The 14,542-nt window shown below is 39.9% G+C and overlaps 1 protein-coding gene across 8 annotated transcripts in view; it reads right to left on the reverse strand.

The window, feature by feature from the left end:
* Positions 1–946: 946 nt before the first annotated feature.
* Hp1bp3 (heterochromatin protein 1 binding protein 3) overlaps positions 947–14,542 on the reverse strand; it is a 27,012-nt gene continuing 13,416 nt past the window's right edge. For all 8 annotated transcript variants that reach the window (XM_005352971.3, XM_005352974.2, XM_026781959.1 and 5 more), the window contains 6 exons: positions 13,624–13,775; positions 9,767–9,857; positions 7,369–7,528; positions 4,448–4,559; positions 3,260–3,382; positions 947–2,649 (listed from right to left, as the gene is read on the reverse strand). In XM_005352971.3, the coding sequence (XP_005353028.1) occupies positions 2,355–2,649; positions 3,260–3,382; positions 4,448–4,559; positions 7,369–7,528; positions 9,767–9,857; positions 13,624–13,775 (933 nt within the window). In that variant the 3' untranslated portion in view covers positions 947–2,354. The remainder of the gene's footprint in view (positions 2,650–3,259; positions 3,383–4,447; positions 4,560–7,368; positions 7,529–9,766; positions 9,858–13,623; positions 13,776–14,542) is intronic.

Below are 14,542 nucleotides of genomic sequence, written 5' to 3' on the forward strand. Positions count from 1 at the left end.
AGTGCTGGGATTAAAGGCCTGCGCCACCACCGCCTGGCTGAGAAGTCTTTTATAGAAGGTGATTCCTTAAGAAACCTTTGATTTAAGACTGGCGTGGTGACACGATACACACCTTTAATCCCAGCACTTGGGAGGCAAAGGCAGACAGATCTGTGAGTTCAAGGACAGCCAGGGCTACAGAGAAACTGTCTTCAAAAACAAAATTAAAGGAAAGAAAAGAAAGAATAGGAAAGAAATAAACATTTGATTCATTAAACAACCAGCATACAAAATATTTACAAAGGAAACATCATTGACTATCAAAATAGGCTGAAGCTTGTCTTTAAAAAGGAAGTAAGCAGGGCTGGAGAGATGGCTCAGCAGTTAAGAGCACTGACTGTTCTTCCAAAAGGACTCAGGTTCAGTTCCCACATGACAGCTCCAGTTTCAAGGAACCCGACACCTTTATGATGTGAGATTCCCCTCTGTATGCTGTGAATACCACTGGTTAATAAAAAACTGCCTTAGGCCTGTGATAGGGTAGAGTAGAGTTAGGTGGGGGAAAACTAAACTGAAATGGTAGAAGAAAGAAGGGTGGGTTTAGGAGACGCCATTAGCCCTGCTGGAGACAGACACCGGAACTTGACTCAGTAAGCCACAGCCACGAGGTGATACACAGATTAATGGAGATGGGCTATTTTAGAATATAAGAGTTATACAGAAATACACTTAAGCTATTGGCCAAACAGTACTACAAAAAATATGGTTTCTTTGTGATTATTTTGGGGCTGAGCAGCCGGGAACAAACAAGTGGCCTCCTACAACACCCTTACAGGCAAAATAGCAATGTACAATAAATAAATTTAAAAAAAGAAAGCAAGCAATAGTATTCCTTGCATGAGCAGAGATTACAGGGTAGGTAATGTGAGTTACTCTTGAGAGTACACTGAACACTTCTCGACGTAAGTTGTAGTTCAGCAGCTTTTAAAATTTCATGTTTATTCATATTTCTCAAAATATATGTACATAAAAAAGGAAGATTTACAACAGGAAAGATTGCCTTACATGCAACACAAATCCCAATGACTCATGATGGGATCTCACAGGTTATCATCCAATTCAAGCCCATTTTCTCAAATCCGTTTCCCAGCCATATGTAAGGTGCTGGGATCCCAGGAGACACTGCAAGTGGAATGAATCTCAAACAAACACATTCTCCTCTGGCAGTATGTAAGGGGCCAGAGGATGTACATCAAAAGTTTAAGACAATTAAAATGTCAAGTGCTACCGGGAAGGAATAAATGATAAGCAGAAACTGTATTTCTCAAGTAGAAAGCTAGTGCTATTTTACACAACCTCACAATATCCTAAAACAAACACAAACAAAGAGGGTTAGGTAGTACAGCTTCATTTGCTCTTCCCCCTCTCCTCTTCTATTAAAATATCTCAAAAAGGAAACCATTTGCCTAATATCAAAAGTGCTATGGAAAGGGGGGGGGCACACAGGTGAATCTGAAATCTGGTTATTTTAGCAAATTATATGTTTTATCACTTAACATTTCTACATTAGTAATGGAAACTTGCAAACAGGGACTGATAACTCATGCCCCACATATTAAAAATATATCTAGACATTTGATCAAGAATATTCTGTCATTTTTGGTAATATAAGCAACATCAGAAATCAGATTCCACGTATTCCTGTACTTCCCCTTCAGTCAAAAACCAAGTGGTGCAGACAATTTGTGCTTGCTGTTACGGGAACAATGCTCTGGGCAGCAAAGCGTGCTTGGCAATTGGTCAGGGCGACCAAAGGAGTGGAGATCTTTAGAATCTAGAGGATCACAGAGACGAGGGCTTCTCCAAAGTTCAAGCTGGAGAGAATGGTGAGTGGAGTGACTTCATAGCCGAGGTCAATCACCACAGCTCCAAGTCTCCAGGCAGAGGCAATGACTTTCTGAAGTGTGCCTGCCTCCTTGTGACTTCCAGCACCTGACCTGCTGGTGCTTACTACAAATCTAAGTCTTTGCAACTGTTTAGATTAACTTGAAGGGGAAAAAACCCAAATCGGACCATTAAAAAAAAAAAAAAAAATGAAGGTTGAGATTAAGAGGAGCAAAAGGAATAGGGTAGATTACGTAGTTCAGCAAAGTCCAGGATTACTGCAGAAATGAAGATGATGAAAAGGCAGGCACTGAGAACAGTACCTAAAGCTAACAAATGTCTACATTGGTTTGTTTATATTCCTTCCCACAATGCTCATATGGGAAGAAAAAAAATAAAATTTGAAAGCGTCATGACTAAAACAAATGCACACTGACCTTATAAAATAAGATTTTGAATTCTATCATGATACCCTTTTTTTCCTATAAAATTTACTTTTTTGCCTTGAAAGATCTTTTCATGGTAGATCTGCCCTTATCAGGCAGTTTCATCTCCTTTCTGGCACTGGCTGTGGGCTTTTTTGAGGAGCTCCCACTCGACTTCTTGATGAGTGAGGGTGAGGGCCTGGCTTTCTTGGCAGGGGTCTTGGCCTTGGGGGGGGCTTTCTTGGGCAGCGGCCTCACTTTCCCTCTCTGGGCAGCAGGGACTTTACGCACAGGCTTGGACCCTCTCTGCTTCATGGATGCAGCCTTCCCTTGGGACTTGGCTGGGGTTTTCTTCTGTAAGCTGTGAGAACAAAAGAATAAAGGGTATTCACTCTGCAGGAGAGTCACTTTGCCAAGACAAGTTCTTTTTGCTTTAAGAGAAATAGCTTATACAGAAATCACTATGTTAAAAACAGAAATTTGACTTGATTTCTCCATACAGGGTATACACAATTTAACTGATTCATGGAAGTCTACAGATGACTTCTTAAGATAGTATGGAATTATTTTTCTTTGAATAAACTACAGACATTATATTATGTTTGAACAAACAAGAAACTACTTATTCACACTGCCTGAAGTTTGGAATCCTTGAATTTTGAAGGGAGAAGATCATTTAAATATTACTGAGAATCTGAGAAGGATCTCAGTGGTTAATACACATTCCTCTGCTCAGCCCCTCCTATTAGTACCACTGGATTCTGAGTGAGACTAGACACACTCTGTGCGAGCATTCTACTACTGAGCTATGTTCCTGATCTTTTATTTTTTGAGAGAGGGTTTCACTAATTGCTCACACTGGCCATGAATTTTCAATTCTCCTGCCTTAGCCTCCCTGATAGCTGGAATTTTATTCATCTTTAGCTTTGAGATAGTGATTATTCTGCCTCAACAGATTCCTCGTCTCACACCTTCTCTTGGGTGGTGGTTCTTCATCCTCAGAGTCCTCTGATGATTCATCCTCATCCTCATCTTCATCTTCATCCTCATCCTTAGAACCATCTGGCTCTTTCTTTGGAAATAGAACTCCTGGGCTAAGGAGGGGGAAAAAGTTAAAGTCTCATGTAGGACAAGGAAAATAATGTGACCCTAGAGCCTGTCACCAGACATGCCAATTCTAGACATACTCCCTCAAAAACGTCATTTGGTTACACATATCTGTTTAGAATTTAACCTACTTTGAACATATGCACAAAGTCAACATAAATCCAGGAAAGCTCTCCATCATATTTCATCCCCTTCCCCCCATCATGCAGTACAAAGGTCCATCCTGTAGTAAGCAGTCACGAACCTTCTGCCCTGTGGACCTGCCCCCAAACACACAGCAGCGAGGGGTCTGCACAACAGTCACCATGTTTTGCATTCACAATACCAGCAAATAACTCAAAAGCTAAAGCTCTTCAAAGTTTTTGAGAAATTGGGCAAGAATCTTGTTCTCTACACTCCTCTTTAACTTTTCTTAATAGTGTGTCCATAAATTAAAACATGTATATGAGCTAACTATTCAATCTACTATTTAATGTCTAAAGATTCATGTGTACATTCATTAAAGTAATGTCTTTGTTTTTAAGAATTATATAAGCAAGTCTCAATGCAGAGCTGCCAAAAAAGAGCCCACAGCTCAGGCTATGGTCTTCCTAGAAATGGAAAGGCAGAGGGCTCCAGTACCAATACACAGAACGATGCATGGCTGTTAAGAGCTTCATGCCTGTTACTGTTTCAACAAATACATCATGAATAGGAGACAAGTTTTTCAAATAAAAGTTTGAAGAAGGCAGAGTTATGATTTATGGAAACAGGCAAAGGTATTCCCATCTGATTTTCTAGACAACTAAAATATTTAATTCTCCGGTAATCTGACTGCTACTACCATTTAAAAAGATTAAGAATGGCATCAAGTTAACTTCCCAAGAGCTCGCAAACCTACAGCTCTCCTAGGACGGCAGAGATGCCCGTCCTACAAAGAACCTTTTGTAGCTGTTATTTTCAGATAGTTCCAGTTCAGAGTAACAGTAACGAGGCAAGCTCTTTAATCCAAGGCTGTAACCCAGAAGCAGATTCAAGCCTACAGTGGCCAGAGCTTCACTTTGGGAGCTCACCTGGGGTAATACGGGAAGCACAGCTGGAAAGTCCCACTGAACCCCTTCCCGGAGATCTGCTCCATCCACCCATTCTTCTCACATTTCTGCAGAGTTTTTTTCAGCAAATGCACTTTACAAAAAAATTCAAGAATAAAGAAAAGTTTAGATATTCAGATTTGGTGAAATCGACCACAATTAAATACAAACCAAGTTAACATTGATCACACATACTATCTATCTAAGTCCTTTCTGCCTAAATGTAGTAATTAGTTCTTAAAACAATTATTTTTGTGCCCATAAATTTGGCAAAAGTACAGAGAGACATTAGAATTCATTGAGTCAAAAACTTTTTCACAGAAGAGGCTATTGATTCCATTAGAATGGATCAGTGTCTGCAGTCTACAAGTCCAGAGTCCTGTTCTCGGCAGTACATAACTGGTAATCACAGTCCTGAAGCTAAAAATGTCATTTCTACTCATCTAAGCATCTAATGTGTAACCTCTAAATATACTGATATCACCTCAGAGTTATATATAAAGATGGGCAGGGGCTGGGCAGATGACCCCACTGGTAAGTGCCCGAGTCGAGGTTCGTAGCAGACATGGCAGTACGCATCTGTAACCCTAGAACTACAAGTGGAGACAGGAAGATTCATGGAGCTCAATGGCACATGTGCCACGTGTACATGAACATACTAACTATACACAGAGACATAATGCACATGCAAAAAAAGATAAGCAGGACAAATTTCTCAAAAATAAAGAGGTAAGACTCCTGAGGACTTAAAATTCTCATGCAAAAACACATTGAGAACAGTAGGATAATTCAATTAATACAAGCCTTGGTGTGAGTGAAACTGAAAAGGTTACTAAATTGGCTTCCTGATGGTTGTGGTGGTGTCTATCCAGCTACTTGGGAGGCTAGGGCAGAAGGATTTTTGTGTTCAAAGCCAGCCTGGGCTATTTTACTTCTCCCCTACCCCAAGACATGGTTTCTTTGTATAACCTTATGCCCTGGAACTTGCTCCATAGTTCTTGTTCTGTATGCTGGCATTTAACTCAGAGGTCTGCCTGCCTCCCAAATTCTGGAATCAGTGCCACCACCACCTGGCCCACCTGGGCTACTTAAGGAGACTCTAAATTATAAAAAAGAAAACTATTATTTTCATTTTTGTTTTTTTTGAGACAGGGTTTCTTAGTATAACCAGTCTGGTTGCCCTAAAACTTACTCTGTGAACCAGGCTGGCCTTGAACTCACAGAGATCTGCCTGCCTCTGCCTCCTGGGTGCTAGGATTAAGGGCGTGTGTCACCACGCCCCGCAAAAGAAAGAAAGGCAGAAAGAAAGAAAGAAAGAAAGAGAGAGAGAGAGAGAGAGAGAGAGAGAGAAAGAAAGGAAAAGAAAAGAGAAAAAAGAAGAGAAAAGAAAGTTCTTTAGAACAAGCGCAATAGTACATGCCTTTACCTTGAGTGCTGAGGAGGCAGGCAGATCTTTAAGTTGGAGTTGGCGGTCAGCCCAGTTTGTATGATAATTTCTAAGCCAGCCGGGACTCACGAGACCCTATCTCAAAAAACAAAAACCCAGCTGGGCGGTGGTGGCACGCCTTTAATCCCAACACTTGGGAGGCAGAGGTAGGCGGATCTCTGTGAATTCGAGGCCAGCCTGGTCTAGAAGAGCTAGTTCCAGGACAAGAACCAAAAGCTACGGAGAATGCTGTCTCGAAAATCGAAAAAAAAACAAAAAACAAAACAAAACAAAAAGAAAACCAAAAACCAACCAAACAAAAAACTCCCACACACTTCAAGATTATGTTTCTTCTTTCCTTTTTTTTTTTTTTTTTTATTGAGATGGGATGTTGTTTTCTTACTAGGCTGGCCTCAAACTAATGAACTTGAGTGATCCTCTTACCTAAGGCTCCCAAGCAGCACTATGTAAGACTATATTTAAGGCTATATGTCCTGCATGTACCATCATATCATGCAAAAAATTACTTAAACAGGGACTGGAGAAATGGCTCAGTAGTTAAGAGCAATGGTTGCTCTTCCAGAGAACTCAGGTTCAATTGCCAGCACCCACAGGGCAGCTCATAACACTCTATAACTCCAGTTCCAATGGACTTCCTCACACATAGGCAAAACACATAAATAAATCTTAAAAAAAAACTTAGATAAAATATGCTAATTTGTTGTTTCTGTTAGTTACAGAATTTCCACGTCCTTGATAGTAAATCCTTACACAATTCCCTAGGAGCTTTTGATAAGGGGCCAACCTTGCCACTCACTCCCAGAAGGTTCAAAAATGTTAAGAACTGAATTACAACTAATCTCTAATCTCAAAGTACTACTTCTGGTAAATGTAATTTCCTAAGGTAAATGACATCTTGTTATAGGACATAAGGAATAACAGCCTGGAGTAACTGCAAATAAATGAAAAGCCCCAGTAATACCAGAAATCTAGCCCCTGAAAGGCCCGAGGATCCGAGTGCCATGTGAGACAATGAGACATTATCTCAAAAATGAAACCTCTAAGGGGTGGAGAGATAGCTCAGCAGTTAAAAGCCTTTCTGCTCTTCCACAGGACCTGAGTTTAATCCCAGCAGTCATGTTCAGGCAGCCTACAAGCACGTATGACTTCAGCTATAGGGGATCTAACACCCTCTTCTGACCTCTACAGGTACCAGAGACATGGCATACACTCACACAAACATATACACATACACGCAAATAAAAATAATCAAAGTAAAATCTCTTTAAGAAACTTAAAAATCAATCAGTGAAAGTCAAGTCTTGATTGCTTCTGTTTCTTTTTATAAATGACAAATCTGTAATGCCTCCCCTCTTAGTTTCTAGTTAGTCAGTAATCAATGCTTCAACATTAGTAGCATGATCTTTATGAGAATATTTCTCTAATCCCATATAATGCACAGAGCTCTGACTCTTACTTTGATAGTTAGAATTGGTCCCTGGGTGGTTCTCCAGGACGTACTTCTTCAGAGCAGTGGTGGAACAGGTCTTCGGTTCATTCATGGCAGCAATGGCAGACAAGATTGCATATTCCATCAGGCTTCCACCAAGCAGGGGTTTCTCCCCTGATTTCTTCAGCTGTTTTCCAAGGAGGAAGAGAAAAGCATCAAGACAACACTCTCCCAAAGCAGGTCAAGACAAGACTCCTCTGCACCAGGTGGGTCGGAGCTCCTGCATCAGCACAGATATGTTTTACAATGAATTATCAGATCAGGGCTTTCTCCTCCCACTCACCAGGTTTCAACCTAACTGAGGAGTCCCAACCCTCTTTTGGATTATTTCTTCTCCCATCAAACCCTCCAACTCTCCTAAAACATCAAGAGATACTGTAAACCCAAAGAGACTGATATTCTTGTGCCCTGGGCCTGAAAAATATCGATAAATATATAAGGGATCATACAACAGGAAATTACATGGCCTAATAATTCCAGGCAGAGACTAAGAAATAAGGATTACTAACAATAAAGCTGGACATGGCGGCACATGCCTTTACTCCCATACTTGGAAGCAGAGGCAGGTGGATCTAGGAGTTTGAGATGAGCTTGGTCTTTACAGTAAGTTCCAGGGCAGCAGGGTTCTCTATATAAAAACCCTGTCTAAAACACACACACACACACACACACACACACACACACACACACACACACACACACACACCAATAACCAGCACAATAAGTCAAATGGGAAAAGAAAACAAGAATGCTTTACAGTACTGACTTATTTTTTGAGACAGGGCTTCAGGTATCAAAGTCTGGCCTCAAACATATATGTGGAAATATGGCTCACTCAGCAGACTGTTTGTCTAGCATACATAAAGCCCTGTGTTCAAACATCAACATCCCATAAACCAGTGATGGTAGCATATGCCCACAACCCAAAGACTTAGGAGATAGAGCAGGAGGATTAGAAGTTCAAAGTCATCCTCAACTACATATAAAATTCAAGGCTAGCCTGGGTTACATGAGACCCTGTTTCAAAAAAGTAAAAATCCACAAAAGCAGAAAAAATATTTAAAATTCTATATTTGACCAGGAACCTTTATCTATAAAAAAAGTGCTCCTAAAAAATGGTCAATTTTTAAATTTTCTTTGAGACAGGGTTTGTTTCTTTGTCCTGGAACTCACTCTGTAAACCAGGTATGACCTATAACCCTGAGATCAGCCTGCCTCTGTCTCCTGAGAGCTGGGATTAAAGGTGAACACTACAACACTCAGGGAAAGTTATCTCTTTTTCTTAAGTATTTCTGCACGAGGTTTGACTTTCTTCATAAACCGATAATATATTAAAACAACTACTCTTTCCTACTTAAGCTGGACATTAAAAACATTAGCAAAATGTAGAAAGTGTTTCCTCTTAACCAGTTTTTTGAAGACAGGTATTTTTCATGACATAATATATTATTTAGCATGTAAGGGTTTAGTATTGTAGGATTTTGTTTGTGCTCTATTTTTTATTCCTACGCATCTTTGACAGTCCTGGTATTCATTATGTAGACAAGCTGACCTTGAATTCATGGCAATTCTCCTGCCTCAGCCTTTTCAATGCTATGACTAAAGCATGAGCAACTAGTTACTATTATTTTTTTTTACAAATTAATTTAAAAAGATAGTTTGCTTTGGTTCTGAAACAGTGTCAAGTGGCCCACACTGCCTTTAACCAAACAGTCGAAGAGGACTCTCCACACATGATTCTCTGGCTTCTCCATCCCACCATACTGCACCCAGGCAGTTTGAAGTGTTAACATAAACACCTAAAAGTTTATGTAAACTCTCAGGAGGCAGAGACAGGCAGAGCTGAATTTAAGGCTAACCTGGTCTACAGAAGAAGTTTCAAGGCAACTAGGGCTAAAAAGAGAAACCCTGTCTCAAAAAACAAAACAATTAGTGTAAAATATCCAGATTTTCAAAAGTTTATTATTACATTTACTTATTTATGTGTATGTATGTGGATTCACACATGCCATGACACATGTGTGGAGGTCAGAGGACAAGTTGCTTCTCTCATCCTACCACATGAGTCCTGGGGACCAAACTCAGATCATTAGATTTGGTAGCAAGTTCCTTTACCTGCTAAGTTATCTTTCCAATTCTTTCTATTTTGAGATATAACCTCATTATATAGCTTGCTGGTTTTGAATCTGAAATCTTCCTACATCAGTCTCCTGAGGCCTGGGATTACAGGTGTGTGCCACCATGTTTGGTTCTGAGTTTTAATTTCTTATTTAGTAAATACTGATAGATGTTAATACATATAAACAAAATTTTTGAGAGTCTTCAACACAGTTTGAGAATAAAAGAGGTTCTGAAACCATCTAACCTGGAATGTCCCCGAAGCACCTTTGCCAGTTATCTGCTCTAACTGGCCTCTCTCTACTGCTCTCTGCAGAGCATTCTTCAACAACTGAGGCCTGCAGAGAAAAAACAAAAAAAAAAAAAACAAGTGATAAATCTGTTAATGAAAGAAAACTTGCAGAGAAAGAGCTGGCCTATTTCCAGATCTAAACGTGTAATTCCTGTTATGTGTAATATACTGTTAAAATGAACAAACACAACACCAAACAGCTGGCAACCTGGACAAGCAGAATTTTTTTCCTCTTAAAGAAGCTATTATTGACATAGATACAATCCTTACCATACAGAACAAACTTTTCTAATTGACAGGATGTGACAAAACCCTGTAATTTACTACCATCAGACTGATGAATGCCCTGAACAATTAAATAAAGCAAAGGCATCTTTTTCCCACTAATGGGTGCTAACCTGCTATGTTGCCCAAGTCACACAAAGGTTTTGGCTTTAATCATACCAACCAAATTCATATGTGGGATATATAAGAATACTTTTTTAAAAAGTCATTTTGGTGGTAACTGATACAGGTCCTAAGGAATAGCATCTGAAGTTGACCTCTGGCCTCCACATGCACATGTACACACGAGTGTGTGTCCCCCAATATGTACACTCTATCACCCCAAAAGAAAAAAAGTAATAAGGGATCCTGCCAGCATCTTAACATAGTATGATTATAGATAGAAAACACTCATGCTTATCCACTATAACCACAGACTTCCAGACTGCATAACTGTGGGAAGCAAACTTACATTGTAATGTCAATGACAATGATGATGATGACAAAGCAATTAAAGCAGTTCACTGGAATGAATTTAAAGACCTGAGCAGACAATGATACGGCTTAGTCAGTAAAGGCCTTTGTCAAGCCTGAAGACCTGAGTTCACTCACTTGGTGCAAGAGAAGAACTGACTTTAAAAAAAAGGGGGGGGGCGGAGCTGGAGAGATGGCTCAGCAGTTAAGAGCATTGCCTGCTCTTCCAAAGGTCCCGAGTTCAATTCCCAGCAACCACATGGTGGCTCACAACTATCTGTAATGGGGTCTGGTGCCCTCTTCTGGCCTGCAGGCATACACACAGACAGAATATTGTATACATAATAAATAAATATTTTTAAAAAAAGAGAGAAAAAAACTGACTTCCTCAATCGTTCTGTGGCATGTGTACTTGACACAAATACACACAGTAAAAAAACTTTTTTCTTTAAAAGGTTGTCAGGACTTCACTGTGACTGCTGAGAAAAAAAGCGGGGAGGGAGAGATTTTCAATAAAAAGGTGATGGAAACTGGGCAGTGGTGGCACATACCTTTAATCCCAGCACTTGGGAGGCAGAGGCAAGTGGATCTCTGTGAATTGGAAGCCAGCCTGGTCAACAACTATGACAACCTAAGTGATTGGTATAGATGTTCTGGGAGCCAGATGTGGTATAAGCCTTTATTCCCAGCTTTCAGGAGGAAGAGACAAAGGCAGGTGGATTTCTGTGAACTCAAAGGGCAGTTTGAGCTACATACTAAGACTCTGTCTCAAACACATGAAACACACACACATACACAAAGATAGTTTTATGTTTAAATGATGAAGATATGCTATTTCTATATATTTATTAAGTTATCTCCCCTTTAAAAAAGGTTTTTCATTAATTTTTGTGGGCACATGTATGTAAATCAGACGACAATTATCAAAAGACAGTTTTCTCTTTACACCATGTGGGTCTTGGGGACCATACTAAGGCCATCAGGCTTGGCATTTCTATGGCTTCTATTTGCTATTAAATAAAGCCAGAGTCCTCATCTACTCCCACAGCCACAGCAAATAGAAAATGAGTATCTAAAGCTGACATAAAGTTTGTTTTTGTGTTTGTTTGTTTCCTAGAGACAGGGATTCCCTGTGTAGTCTGGCTGTCCTGGAACTCCCTCTGTAGACCAGGCTGGCCTCAAACTCAAGAGATTTGCCTGCTTCTGTCTCCTGAATGCTGGGATTAAAGATGTGCATAACTACTGCATGGCAAAGTTACTTTTTAATACTTATATGTTTATGGGTATTCTCCCTGCATATATGTATGTCTGAGTACCTGGTACCTGAGGAGGCATCAAATCCCCTGGACCTGGATGGCTCTGAGCTACCATGTGGGTACTGGGAATCAAACCTGGATCCTCTAGAAGAAGAGCCAGTAGTCCTAACCATAGAGCTCTCTCTCTAGCCCAACCTGAAAAGAATTACAAGGACTGGGAAGACGGCTCTGTGGGTGTGGTGGTTTGATTAAGGATGGTCCCCATGGGCTCCTATATTTGAATAATTGGTTCCTGGTTGCTGGAACTGTTTGGGAAGGATTAGGAAGTGTAGCCCTGTTAAGGGAGGTGTGTCACAGAGGTGGACTTTGAGGTTTCAAAGGACTGGTGCCATTCTCAGTGTACCTTTGCTTTGCCTAAATGGACTCTAATTCATTGAACTCATAAGCACAACTAAACACTTTTGTTTATAAGTTGCCTTGGTTATGGTGTTTTGCACAGCAACAGAAAAGAAACTACAACTGTGTAAAATACATGAAGCCCTGTTTCAAAATAACAAAAACAAAACAAAACACAATAGGAACTAGGTGGTAGGGGCACACACCTTTAATCCCAGCTCTTAGGTGGCAAAACTCTGTTGAGTTCAAGACCAGCCTGGTCTACAGAGCTAGTGCTAGGACAGCCAAGGCTATACAAAGAAATTCTGTGTCTTGAAAAACAAAAAACAAACAAACAAACAAACAAACAAAAAAAGCAGTAAGAGAAAAAGAATTACAGATGACTCTATATACTGCACTTTCTGCAGGAACAACTGGATCAAAAACATCTGGGGTGGGGGTAGCTATACCTATACTGAATACATATACTTTTCCCTTACCATTATTTTATATATTACAAACCTATTTACATAATAATTATGTTAGGTATTTTAAGTATTCTAGGGAAGATTTAAAATATACAGGAGAATAATACCAGTGGTGCAGGCCTATAATACCAGCTACTCAGTAGGCTGAGGCAGGAGAATCACAAGTTTAAGGCAAGTCTAGGTAATTTAATGCAACAGTGTCTAAAAACAAAATGTAAAGAAGGATATAGTTAAGTGGAAAAGGCTTGTCTAGCATGCATGAGGCCCTAGCTTCAATTTTCAGTACACCAAAGTTAAACACACAGAAGCCAGGCATAATTCTACTATTAAGGGAGAAGCACAAATTCTGTGAGTCTGAGGACAGTCTAGGCAACACAACGAGCTATCTTAAGAACAACAAAAATTGGGCTGGAGAGATGGCTCAGTGGTTAAGAGCATTGCCTGCTCTTCCAAAGGTCCTGAGTTCAATTCCCAGCAACCACATGGTGGCTCACAACCATCTGTAATGAGGCCTGGTGTCCTCTTCTGGCCTGCAGACATACACACAGACAGAATATTGTATACATAATAAATAAATAAATAAATATTTTTAAAAAAAAGAACAACAAAAATTATACATGGAGACACACACTGAATCACTCACAGACAAGACTACGTAAAGGTATGCTTGAGCACCTGGAGGACTTTGGTATCAAGGAGGCTATTGGAACTGCCTGAGAAGACATATTCATGTAAGAATATGTAGTTTACATTTAAACAATAAACAAAAGAACAACAAAACTCCTTACACATGGTATAAAAAAGAAAACATGGGAATTTGGAGACAGAAAAATAAAACCATACAGAAAGTTTTACCTCTGTCTCACCCTAAAAAGAAAAAGCTTCTTAATATGTCAGCTGTTTCCTTCTTCAAGAACAAAATGCACTGCTTTAGAGTTCAGGGCAAAGCTAATACCTGATATCCACTCTAAGCTTAGGGTAATACTGAGACACGTATTTCCTGATGAGACTGTAGGATGCTTCTTTAGGTTCACAAAGTCGAGTAAAAGCCAATGGGAGAATATCTTCCAGCTTTACTTGTGGTTCTGGATCCACCGCTGAGCCCTTCTGCAACACAGCACAAAAAGTTACAATCATTACACAACAGAAAGCTGTCAGCCCACATGCTACCTACAATTCTAGGGCTTTCCTGCATCACTGTCAAATCAACTGGCAAATGGAAAAGTGTACTTTCTCCCATATTCAAGTAAAACAGAGCATGAGGTTCAGAGTGCAGCAATTTCAGATTCGAAGAATAAAAAACACACAGAGAAAACAAAAGGAAGAAGCAAGTCATTCAAAGACCCACTTTCTCTCTTCATCTCCAGGGACCAGCAATGAGGTGTAGCACCAGGAAGCACACCACCAACGCTCCTTTTCAAGTGTTAGAGAATTCCATTTTTAAAAGGTATGAAGCTGTGCCTGGTGCTGCATGCCTTAACCCCAGTGTTCTTGAAGCAGGAGGATATCTGTGAGTTTGAGGCCAGCTTGGTTTATATGGTAGATTCCAGGACACCTAGCGATATGTAGAAAAACTGTCTCAAAAGTAAAATTAAAATAAATTTTAAAAGGCATAAAACTTTCAGAGTTATAAGAATGATACAGATCTTCATCATTGACACAGACAAATATTACTTCATTTAAAATTTTTTAGCCATGCCAGGTAGTGATGATACCACACCTTTAATTCCAGCACTCAGGAGGCAGAGGCAGGTGGATCTCTTGAGTTTGAGGCCAGCATGGTCTACAGAGCTAGTTCCAGAACAAGCAGGGCTACACAGAGAAACCCTGCCTTGAAAAAACAAAAAATTTTAGTCAATTTTTTTTTTTTTAAA

Source organism: Microtus ochrogaster, chromosome 10 (assembly GCF_000317375.1).
Source record: "Microtus ochrogaster isolate Prairie Vole_2 chromosome 10, MicOch1.0, whole genome shotgun sequence".
Lineage (NCBI taxonomy): Eukaryota > Metazoa > Chordata > Mammalia > Rodentia > Cricetidae > Microtus > Microtus ochrogaster.